The 12,316-nt window shown below is 47.6% G+C and overlaps 1 protein-coding gene across 1 annotated transcript; it reads left to right on the top strand.

Annotated features, from left to right (window-relative positions):
• The first annotated feature begins 572 nt into the window (after window positions 1–572).
• On the top strand, window positions 573–3,751 carry LOC112117462 (lymphocyte antigen 6E-like). Its single transcript, XM_024215413.1, has 3 exons — window positions 573–624; window positions 2,021–2,140; window positions 3,543–3,751. Exons 1-3 carry the CDS (start codon window positions 573–575, stop codon window positions 3,749–3,751), a joined length of 381 nt encoding a protein of 126 aa, XP_024071181.1.
• Window positions 3,752–12,316: the final 8,565 nt, after the last annotated feature.

Genomic DNA, 12,316 nt, shown 5'->3' with positions numbered 1-12,316 from the left:
AAATCAAACCAATTGCATCTTCAAAATTACCAGTTTTGAAACTGAAAAATGTCATTGATGAAAATGTGACCATGGGACAATAAATGCTTTTAGATCAGACAACATTTCAGAAAAGTTTTCTTTCCCGGTGGTTTTAAACCTAATTCTCTCATTCCTCCTTGCATTTCCCTCACTGGCTGTGTGATGTGGATGCTATCAGCAGACATTTTTGAAGAAAATGCAAAAAACAAGACCAGCCATTTCCCCTAAAGGCACCTTATTATACAAAGCATAAGAAAAAAAACCATTCTCACAGGAATTCCCTACTCTGAAACCAAATCTTTCGTGCTTTGGGGCATAAGCCAAACACTAACTGAAAGAATCAGGCAGAAACTTTCCATAGGGAGAGGTTATTTCCATAGGGAGACGTCACACAGACACACACCCATCAATCTTGTGACCTATGTTATGGCACACTCCCCACCCCCTCAAATCACCATCATCCTAGTAATGACAAGCAAACACCACACAGCTATAAAAACTGCCCTGGATGGAGCTGCCCTTATTGCAAAGGCTGCAAAGACGTAGCGAAGATGAAGGCTTTTCTTTTCGCCCTGCTGGCTGCAGTCCTGTGCGCGGAGCGAGGTGAGGTGCTAATGATTCTTCTCTGCTAGACAAAGAATGTGCAGATGAGAGAGAACCAGCGTAGAAATGGCAGGGACCACAGTCCTATGCCCATAACCTAGGTGCCCAGTCTACCAGCTGCATGTTATGAGGGCCTGAGGGAGAGGACAATACAGGACGAGGCTAGTTCTGGGGACCTACCTAGACATTTGACAAGGATCATTTATACACTCTGTAATCTTGAGCCTTTTGCTCAGATGAGCAGTGCTTCCCAGCACCATTTTCTTACAGAAATAACCTTCCTCCACTATCCGGTTGCATGGGCTTTGATTCGCCCAGTGCTGTTCATGCTGCCTCCTATCCAGCAAAGCACGTAATCACATTCTTAGCTGTAAGAATACTCTCATTGAAGTCAATAGGATTACTCCCATGTAGAAAGTTCAGCAGGTGCTAAAGTGTTTTGCTGGCTGGGGACTGGCGTGCTCAGCACCGGGCAGGGTTGTGCCCTCGGGCAAGAGTTTAACAAATGTGATCAAATACAAAATAAAATTATACAATGCTATAGCAGATATTTGCTAGAGGATCTAACAATACGCAATCGGAGCAATAAGTTCTAGCCGAAAGGCCAGCGGCTGGATCCTTTCAAGGAGATAGTTGTTCTGCTGCAAGGATTCCTGATCTCATCTGCTTTTCAAAACTACCTCCCTGACCTTGTAAACAATTGCACAGGTGAGTCATTGTCTGCATATGAGTAATCCTGTCGAACTCATTGGGACTATTTACATGTGTAAGGTTAGAGAAGTATTTGCAGCATTGGAGCCAAGGTAGGTCTGAGTTTGCTCAGTGCATGGTGGGGAGACCGTCAGAGAGAAAAAGCTGTGTGTGCTATATGCTTATCTTGTGTTCCCTGTCTGGTGCCGTCTATGAAGGAGAAGTTCTGGCTATTAACCAATGAGCGTTACTGTTCCATAGTCACGTAAAGGGACATCAGCAATCATTGTCTGAAATGTTTCTACTGCTGTTAGACGTAACATCTGCGGTTACTGTGCCTGAGATTAGAGAAAAAGCATCTGGCCCTACTTTTCCAGTTTGTTCAACGCCGTACATTTGATAGCACTTTATGCGGCACCAGATCTACTATGGGGGGAGGGATAGCTCAGTGGTTTGAGCACTGGCCTGCTAAACCCAGGGTTGTGAGTTCAATCCTTGAGGGGGCCATTTAGGGAGCTGGGGCAAAAATCTGTCTGGGGATTGATCCTGCTTGGAGCAGGGGGGGGTGGCCTAGATGACCTCCTGAGGTCCCTTCCAGCCCCGGTATTCTATCCTTTCCCTAGTAGGAACAGCCAGTTTTCTCAGCGCTGTTCTGAAGAGGCGTTTTCCACAAGGGTCTACACTGTGTTGCATCTTCCTTTTGCAGTTTACTCACTGAAATGCTTCACCTGCAACGATGAGCCCTCCAACTGGAATTGTATTAAAATAACGGACTGTGCAGAGAACGAAAAATACTGTCTAACGACCTACACGAAAACGGGGCTTGGTGAGTAGCTGCAGTATCTCAGCAAGGTTTGTCTACGGCTGTGATCACCATGGTGTCTGGGTATCAACTTACTGATGATGCAATAGGGCCTGGGTCTCATCCCCAGGCTAGGGAGCTGGATTCTTTCTTCCCTCTCCTGGGAGGATGCATAATTCCTCAGGAGTAATGAGCACGCCGGGGAGGGACCTATTTGGAGAAATAGAATTTACATGCACAATCCCATTACCTGATCTTGATGCTCAAAAATATATCTGTATTGTGCTGTGCATGCACAAAAGGATTGAGAACCCTAGGGAACGCGGCCCTATAATAATCCTAATGGCACGCTGGCAGTGAATCCTTACTCTCTCGTACTGCTGTAGGTGCTGGGCACCGACCCAGGTTACTAGTGGGAGTGAGGCACATAGCTCTGAGCCATATTGATAGTATCTGCACTGCACAGGTGTCCACAAAAGCCTCAAACTCCCCAATCCCTCATCCCTCCACATCCCAGGGGCTCCGTTTGAATCCTGGGACGGCTTCTCTAGGGTGTGGTCTCTCCTTTGGCTGTTCCAAAGCCATGGTCAGGAATCTGGAGAGGATGTTCATAGCTTTATAGAATCCAAGGCCAGAAGGGACCATTGAGGTCACCTAGTCTGACCTCCTGTGTAGCACAGGCCAGAGAACTGCCCCAGAACAATTCCAAGAGCTGACTGAAAAATTGCCCGTGATGGAGACTCCTCCATGACCCCTGCTAAATTCTTCCAGTGGTTAACTACCCTCTGTGTTAAAAATGTACACCTTCTTTCCGGTCGGAATTTGTCTAGATTCAGCTTCCAGCCACTGGATGATATTAGACCTTTCTCTGCTAGATCAAAGAGCCCATTGTCAAATATTTGTCCCTTGTGTACGTTCTTATAGACTGTGATCAAAAGTCATCCCTTAACCGACTCTTTGCTAAGCTACATAGAATCATAGAATATCAGGGTTGGAAGGGACCTCAGGAGGTCATCTAGTCCCACCCCCTGCTCAAAGCAGGACCAATCTCCAACTAAATCAAATACATAGATTGTGCTCCTTGAGTCTATCACAATAATGATTAAAGGAATTAGAAAACATACGTAAACATTCCCATACTGCTGCATACTGGTCTGTAACTGCTATCAAGAGACCGGTGCTGTGACATGATTGCTGTGCTGATAGCAACAATGAGTGTTAGGTCGGGCACTGCCTAGCAGATAGACTGGTTGGGTTAAAAGCCTGGGGCAAATCAACCAATCATAACTTCTGAGAAATGTCCTTCCCATTGGCCCTTGTTGCTTACCTGCTTTAGTACCATTATCTCCTTGATAAGCAGAGTTGCTGGATCTCTGGGGGACTCCTGAATAAGGATTCTTCTCTCTGTTTTTCTTTCCCCGTTAAGGTGAGAAAGCTGAGTACCGCATCACCAAGAAATGTTCTGCCGAGTGTCCTCAAACAAACTGGAACCTAGGCATAGCAGCCACTTCTACCTCTTGCTGTCAGCATTCCTTGTGCAACATCAGCGGGGCCAGCAGCGTGAAAACCAGCTACACAGTGATGGCCACGGGGATCTTGGCCAGTCTCATCTATGTCCTCAGATCCGGACTGTGATGGGGCCAGGAAAAGGAGGCTGTGACGTCCCAAAGAACCAGCTCGAGCTTCCCCAGTGAGACACCAAACATCCTCTGGGCAAAGCTTTCACCTGGGTTAACACTGCCCTGTGCCCGGTAAGGCTACGTCTACCCTAAAGCTAGGGGTGTGATTCCCAGCTCACATAGATGTCCTCCTGCTCTAGCTCTCACTGAACAAGCATGCTAAAAACACTAGTGTAGCCATGGTAACATGGAGCCGCAGCAAGCAGCAGCAGGGCCTAGTTGCCCCAAGTACGCGGCCGCTGCCTGTGCTGCCGTGACGACACGTCTATTGTTAGCAACCTGCTCAATGAGAGCTGGTGCTAGTACGTCTACATGGGCTGGGAGTCATACCACTAGCTAGACTTGGCCTCAGAGTCACTTCAGATTCCATCAGCAAGTCATTCCTCTCTCCATTTTCACACTGTGGTTCTGCCTCGGACACAACCACACCTCCGTGCTCGGCGTTGGTGACCTGGGATGCTCAGCTGAACGGCGCTGTCTGCTCAGAAGGGCGCCATATCGCGCAACGTACTAACACTGTTAGAGCTCCTTGTTCCAACCTCTGCCACAGACCCTGTGTAATTCCCCTGGCACCCGCCTCCTCTCTGCCTCTCCTCACCACCGACAGCACGAGAGCCTTCTCCTCCACGGCTCACTCACCAGAGCAGCCTCCCTGTGTTTCTGAACAGACCTTTACTCCCAGGTCTGCCCCACTTCTGCCCCGCTAACATCAGCCCCGGTGAATGAACGAAGAGTTGAGTTTATTCACCTACATTTTGTTCCCACCACTGGTTTCCGTCTTTTTTCCCCATATACTGGGGTGGCCAAACCATGGCTTGTGAGCTACAGGCGGCTCTTCTACAGTTAAAGTGTGGCTCACGGAGCCCCCCCCACCCCATTCTCCACCTACCAGCCTGGGGTGGGGGGAGCTCAGGGCTTCTGCCTTGCGGCAGGGTGGTGGGGCTACAGGCTTCTGCCCTGCTGGGAGGGGGGGTCTTGGGCCTTCAGCCCCACGGGGGGTGCCTGCCGGGGCTCAGGGCTTCAGCAGGAGTGGGGATGAAGCCCTGAGCCCTGGCAGGCCCGCTGGGCTCTCGAACTTGTGAAGATTATCACATGCAGCTCAGAGGGTCAGTATGTTTGGCCACCCCTGCCATATACCAATTGCTGGCTTGTATTGTTTCTCTCTGTGAAAAGCCCTTTTCGAAATACTCTGTCGGCCAGAGGCTGGACAAAATAAAGTGTTATTTTATTTCATTGCATACGCGTGTGATGTGTCAGGGCTAGCTGGAGAAAACAGCCCTGCCCAGTTGGGAACAAGAAGACGGGAGGTCTGAGTTTGTAGGATACTGAAACTACAATTATTGGTGTCAGTATTTACGCCAGATTGCTGTAGTCCCTGGAACACACTAGCTGGGGCTGTCTAGTGTGTTTATATATAAAAATCTGCCTCTGTTTGATCTCATGCCGCAGAGGCAGTGCCCTGAGCTGAAGGGGCCTTTTAAAGGGGTGGCCAGAAGCGGGCTGCTGCTCCCAGCTACAAGCCCACAGGTGGCAGTGGGATGCCACACCGGGGGGGTGGGTGTGTGCGCTCAGGAAAATCACATCGCATTTCTCCACCTCCATCTCCCCATCTGCAAGGAATGGGATAATGAGACTTCCCTGCCTCGTCATCGGGGTAGTGGGGCTTAATCCATCATCGGGGGTGTAAAGTGATTTAAGAGCCTCCACTGGAAGGGGCTTTATAAGCAGCAAGGACTATTACAAAGGGGAAGAAAGGCCTCTTCTTGTACTTACAGGGAAAGTAGTCAGGAATGTCCGAGTGCCTTGTGTATACTGGGGTCAGGCAATCAGCCACAGAACCCACCCCTTGCAGCAGGATTTTGTTCCAGAAACTAAGCTTCTGGGGAGAGGGATAGCTCAGTGGTTTGAGCATTGGCCTGCTAAACCCAGGGTTGCAAGTTCAATACTTGAGGGGGCCGTTTAGGAATCTGGGGCAAAAATCTGTTTGGGGATTGGTCCTGCTTTGAGCAGGGGGTTGAACTAGATAACCTCCTGAGGTCTCTTCCAACCCTGATATTCTATGACAGCCTTGAAAACATCAGCTGAGTGAATGCAAGGTAAGGCAGGGACATCTTACTTATTAGTGATGTTTATTGCGGTAGTGCCTAAAGGGTATGTCTACATTACAACGCATCCTGGTCTGTTGGGTGGTAGGTGACAAGGAGGGGTACACACCTTAACTCACTTAAAACCACCTTCACCAAATAAGGAGTCTCCACTAGAGAAGTAGATCACATCACGGAAATACCCCAAGAGAACCTGCTTCAACACAAAATAACCCCCCCCCTCTGACCGCACACTGCTAGTTGTCACCTACCACCCCACGCTGGACCCCAACTAGGGTGTCATCAAATAACTGCAACACATACTCAATGGGGACCCCATCCTGAAAGAAATCTTTCCCGAACCCCCACTTCTGGCCGTCAAACAACCCCCCCAACCTCTCCAAGCTCATCATCAGATGTGAGCTCCCTACAGACCAGGACCCACCAACTCAAAGCGGCACCAGGTCCTGCCAGAACAACAGATGCAAAACCTGTAGACATATCTCCACTGCTACAATGATCAACGCCCCTGACAACACACCTTTCAGGATCCTGCACATACCTATCATGACATGTGGTATATCTCATCCAGTGCACTAAATGCCCTAATAATAATGATGTAGGTGAAACCAGACAATCACTACGCTCTCGAGTGAACTCACACAGGAAAATGATGAAAGACAAAAACACCACATGACATCACCTGTCGGGGAGCATTTTTCCCAAAGTGATCACTCTATATCTGACCTATCCGTCCTCATCCTCAAAGGAAACCTGCACAACACTTTCAAAAGACGAGCCTGGGAGCTTGAATTCATTACTCAGTTAGACACCAAAAATCTTGGACTGACCAGAGACACTGGATTTATGGCTTATTACCTCCTATAACCTACTAACCACCTCTTTTTGTCCCATGACTGCAGAGGTGTTAACGGGCCACTCTACCTTGAATGGTCCCTTAGAATGTGTGCTAAACAATCTGTTCCACTTTGCATTTTGCGGTGATGCTGGGAGCCCCTTTCCCAGACAGGAAGAAGAGCTCTGTGGGGCGCAAAAGCTTGTCTCTTTTTTCATCCACCGAAGTTGGTCCAATAAAAGATGTTACCTTCCCCCACCTTGTGTCTCTGAGGCTATGTACACACTACAGCTTACGTCAGTATAAGTTACGTCGCTCAGGGGTGTGAATAGGCCATTGCCCTGAGCGACGTATGTTACACTGACCTAAGCGCCGGGGCGGACAGTGCTAGTCAGCGGGGGAAATTCTCCTGCCAACAGCTACCACCGCTCGTGGGGGCTGGAGTAATTCAGTCGACGGGTGAGCACTATCCCATCACTTTAGAGCGTCTGCATTAGCAATGCTACTGCCGCGCAGCTGCACTGGTGCTGCTGTGTGCTGTAAGCTCTGGAGTGTAGCCATTGGCTGATACCCTAAACCAGGGGTCGGCAACCTTTCAGCAGTGGGGTGCCGAGTCTTCATTGATTCACTCTGATTCAAGGTTTCGCGTGCCAGTCATACATTTTAACGTTTTTAGAAGGTCTCTTTCTAGAAGTCTATAATATAGAACTAAACTATTGTTGTCTGTAAAGTAAATAAGGTTTTAAAAATGTTTAAGAAGCTTCATTTAAAATTAAATTAAAATGCAGAGCCCCCCGGACCGGTGGCCAGGACCCGGGCAGTGTGAGTGCCACTGAAAATCAGCTCGTGTGCCGCCTTCGGCATGCGTGCTATAGGTTGCCTACCCCTGCCCTAAAGTGACTCTATCTGGTAGCATCCTTCTATTAAAGGTGACCAACAAAGCTGCCCAGGGCTTGCTATATCACTCCTCACATCTGCTAACTAGCCACTTAGCTGTTACCACCCGACCTTCACCTGTTCCTTGCTTTATTTCCTCTGTGATGACTGTTCAGGTGGCACACCGGATTCTACCCCTCTTGCTTCTGTAAGGAATTTGGGTAGCTGACAGCTTTTTCCCCGTTTTACCTAGTCCCTTTGTCTTACGGAGTTCCCTACTTGTTCTTTGTTTTTACATTCCACTAACCAGGCTCCTCCAGGTAGTTTCTTAGCTCTTACTATATCTCCAGCACTTGTTCTGATCCACTCTGCCATCCTCAGGAGGTTGAGATCCCCTGTCTTTATGTCCTCCTCTAAGGAATTTACAATGCCTTAACTTTTGCCATTTCCCTTCCTTGCCCTTCTCCTTGCAGGTCCTTCTTCTGGGTGCCAGAGAATCTACCCTTTTCTTTTTCCTTCATGCTTTCCCTAGCCTCACCGTCTAGCCCGGTGTCAGTGTTGTTTGTTGTCTCTTCCATCTCACTCTGCCTGGCTTCTCAGCCAGCCACAGCTCAGCCGGCCAGCAGCCTTCTGAACCCTCGTTCAGCAGCCCCAGCCCTGTCACAGCTCCTCCCAGCCAGCATCTCCCCGCCCAGCTCTCTCAAGCCAGCCCAGCCCCCTTCTGCTCCAGACCTCCTGCCTTTATACCACCCAGCTCCTTCCTGGGGGCTTAATTGGCCTCTCGGGCCCTCATTCCTTGCCTGCGTGGGGTACACAACCCATCCCATGTGCCTTGTTGATTTCTTGTGGTGCTACAGCTCTACTCTGCATTGCCTGACTTTTGTCGGTTTCAGTTGGGCATTATTTCCCCTTAGCAACCTTAACCATAGCTAACATGTTTTTTCAGTTGGTCTGACATGTTGAGAAAAAATTCCGGCTCCCCGGACTAGTTAATGTCCCGTGTTGTTTCCCCAGATCACTAGCAGCCCTGTACAGAAATGCACATCTGTACCACATGGGTGTGACGTTGCACTCCATATGATTTTATGAAAATATGCTAAGGAGTGTGAATATAATGTAACTGGAATATGCTTCATGCAAATGATCTCTTGTAAGGTATCATTACAAAGCTTATAATCCACTGAGTGTGGCCATCCAATTTGTATAAATGTATCATTCTTATACCTGAAACTAGAAATATGAAATATAACTCTGAGGTCCTATTGTAATTATGCAAAGTGTGGGCCATTAATGGTGGTTTGGATTCTTGATGGCTCCCATCAACTAGGACAATTGGTTGTAAATAGCTCTGTTTACCTGCAAGCCTTCCTGTGAGTAAGGCCAGGAAGAATGAAGGCTTGGGGTCTCACAGGACATGTGACCATGTCACCTGGTACTGGAATCCATCTAAAACCTGGGGCTTTTCCATTTAGAAGGAGGGGTGGGGACCCAGAGAGACAAAAGATTCCCGCCTTGTGCCAAAGCTATATAAGGGGGTGGAACAGAACAAAGGGGGCTGCAGTCATGATAAATCTCCTAGCTACCACCTGAGCTGCAACAAGGATTGGACCAGGGGAAAGGATTGGGCCCAGACTAGAAAGGCGTCTAGTCTGAGGGTGAGATTTATCTGTAATCAGTTTCTTAATGTATTAGGCTTAGACTTGCGTGTTTTTGTTTTATCTTGGTAACTTGGTAACTTACTTTGTTCTGTATCAGAGGGGTGGCCATGTTAGTCTGGATCTGTAAAAAGCAACAGAGAGTCCTGTGGCACCTTTAAGACTAACAGATGTATTGGAGCATAAGCTTTCATGGGTGAATACCCACTTCGTCAGATGTATTCACCCACGAAAGCTTATGCTCCAATACATCTGTTAGTCTTAAAGGTGCCACAGGACTCTCTGTTGCTTTTTACTTTGTTCTGTCTGTTATTACTTGGGACCACTTAAATCCTACTTGTTATACTTAATAAAATCACTTTTGTTTATTAATTAACCCAGAGTAAGTAATTAATTCCTGGGGGAGCAAACAGCTGTGCATATCTCTCTATCAGTGTTATAGAGGGTGGACAATTTATGAGTTTACCCTGTATAAGCTTTATACAGAGTAAAACAGATTTATTTGGGGTTTGGACCCCATTGGGAGCTGGGTATCTGGGTGCTGGAGACAGGAGCACTTCTTAAGCTGTTTTCAGTTAAGCCTGCAGCTTTTGGGGGGCGTGGTTCAGACCTGGGTCTGTGTTTGTAGCAGGCTAGCGTGTCTGGCTCAATAAGACAGGGTACTGAAGTCCCAAGCTGGCAGGGAAAACAGGCTCAGAGGTAGTCTCAGCACAACAGGTGGCCGTCTCAAGGGGTTCTCTGTGACCCAACCCATTACAATGGGTTTCCACACTGAACTCCCCAAACTGCCACGTCCCATCCCACTGTGTGCAGGGCTAAGTGTGAAACCCAGAATGGATTCTCTAACATGCCTGCTCAGCTGTTTGAAAATCCTAGCCAGGAATCTGGGTGCAGAGGTTCTCTGGACATTGCCTACTGCCCGATACCTGCAAGTGCTGTCAAGTGAATGCCATACTCAATGTTTTCAGGGGTTCCTAGTACCAGTAATGACCTCTGGGTTGTGGTGTATTGAGGACTGTGGTGGAATTCCAAGCTATTGGCAGAGTGCAAGGTAGGGGCTCCCCACCAAAGCCTGAGATAACAGTTTTTTTGCAGACAGACAGCTTAAAGCAAAGTGTGGTGAGTTGTGCCTCTCTGTTTTAGAGAGCAGCCTGTTATTTTCTCTCTGTTTTGGGGTTTGCACATGTTCTGACTTCTGAGAAATCAATTTGTGTTTGTATCTAACTTCTCTGTGTGAATGCTGAGAACACAACAGAGAAACCGGTGCCAAGGATGGGATTATACAAAAATAAAGAAGAAGGAAAGCAAAGATAAAATGGCTGCACGGAGTAAAGATGGACAGTTTCCAATTTAATGAAAAAGAGGACAATTTTGCAACCTATTCTATACTCAAAGACTTGAACAGTGTTTTTAGGCCAATGTTATAGAAGATACTGCTACACAGAGGGATGTTTTCCTAACATTGGTGGGTTAAACCACATTTGCAGTGCCTAAAGCGGGGGGCATGGATCAGCATTCATGTCACACTCCCCAGCAGTACCCGGCCCAGGAAAGCTAATGAGCCAACCATCAGACCAAATTCGATGATGAATCCTGGTCACATGCCACCTGAGGCTAAGAAGAAGTGCCTAAAGCCACAGGTTTGCCACAAGAACATGGTAGGCTGGAATATAAGGACATAACAGAGATTATAATGATACATTATGTACCTACTACCATTTTTTTTTAACAGAACGATCTAAGTTTCATCTAAGAAATCCAACAGAAGGAGAAAGAATCTCTGAATATTTGGCAAGCCTGAAAAACCTGTCTGCCACTCCTTGTTTTGGTAATTTTCTGAAAGAGGCTCTCAGACATCAATTTGATTTCGGATTCAAACACGGGAGAGGCTTTTGAATGGTGTCCATGACACGGCACTGCCATTAGGTGGAGCTGTGGAGACTGCTCTGTGGTTTGCCCCTTTACACAAAGGGAAAGAGAGACAGGGAAATTCTGTGTATAGAATCTCTTTCCTAGATGACCTCCCTATTACAGCTTAGGAAATTGCTCTGGAAGCAAGAGATAAGCCAACTTTGATTAAGGTGATGCACTGTATGCTTCCAGAGTGGCCATTTCTCATAACCAAGAAGCCACATGGTGCTTACAGGAAACTGAAGTTCTTCATGGAAGATGGTGGTTTGCTATAGGGACTACAAGCCATAATACCTAAAAACTTACAGAGAAGAATGCTAGTGGAATTACCTGAGTAGCACCCCGGAGTAGGAAAAATGAAAGAGGTGGCCAGAAGTTATTTCTGGTGGCCAGTGTTAGAGCAAGATATAGAAATGGCAGAAAAGGTACCAGGTCACACATGAATGTGGACGGTGGCAAGGTGTTTAGCGGTGGTTGATGTTTGTTCCGGGTGTCCAGTGGTGGTGCATGTGACAACCACCTCTTCTGTCAAAAGAACTGAAGTGCTTCACAGTACGTTTGCCACCTGTGGGTTACCTGAGGCATTCGTTTCAGGTAATGGCCCACAATTTATTTGGGAGGCTTTTCAGACATGACTATGGCAAAACTCTGTGAAACACACGAGCTTGGCTCCTTGCCAGGCAGCATCAAAAGGATTGGCAGAGGGTTTTGGACAGACACTGAAACAAGGTTAAATCAGAAATGACGAGAGACCCTGCCGGGCTGCATTGCAAAGTTTCTGTTCACATATGTCTACTGCATAGTCTGCCACTTTGAAGACTCCAGCAAAGTTGTTTTTAAGACATCAGGTATGTCCTAGATTTGATTTATTTAGACCAGAATCACAAGCTGAAAGACTGCAAACTGCAAAAATCTCACCATACAAACCTCCCAGGTTTTTCTGCCTAGGGCAAACAGTGTGCATACAAAATTACGGTGGAGTGATGAAATGGGAAAAAAGAATAGCAGATACTGGGACCAGTCACATAGTTGCTACCCCCTGCATCTGAGCTCAGGTGGCCACTGCCGGTGCTGTAACGTCCACACTGCTGTTTTTTAGTGCGTTAGCTCAAGCCAAGCTGTGTACCTGGCCTAGGAGG

Source organism: Terrapene carolina, unplaced genomic scaffold, assembly GCF_002925995.2.
Source record: "Terrapene carolina triunguis isolate 2854851 unplaced genomic scaffold, T_m_triunguis-2.0 Scaffold58, whole genome shotgun sequence".
Lineage (NCBI taxonomy): Eukaryota > Metazoa > Chordata > Testudines > Emydidae > Terrapene > Terrapene triunguis.
Note: the sequence above shows the minus strand (reverse complement) of the source record. Positions and strands in the feature narration are given on the sequence as shown.

Coding starts and splice junctions, on each gene's coding strand:
- LOC112117462 (XM_024215413.1), top strand. CDS start 573: ATGAAGGCTTTTCTTTTCGCCCTGCTGGCTGCAGTCCTGTGCGCGGAG. Junction 625..2,020: donor AGTCCTGTGCGCGGAGCGAG/GTGAGGTGCTAA, acceptor TTCCTTTTGCAG/TTTACTCACTGAAATGCTTC. Junction 2,141..3,542: donor CTACACGAAAACGGGGCTTG/GTGAGTAGCTGC, acceptor TTCCCCGTTAAG/GTGAGAAAGCTGAGTACCGC.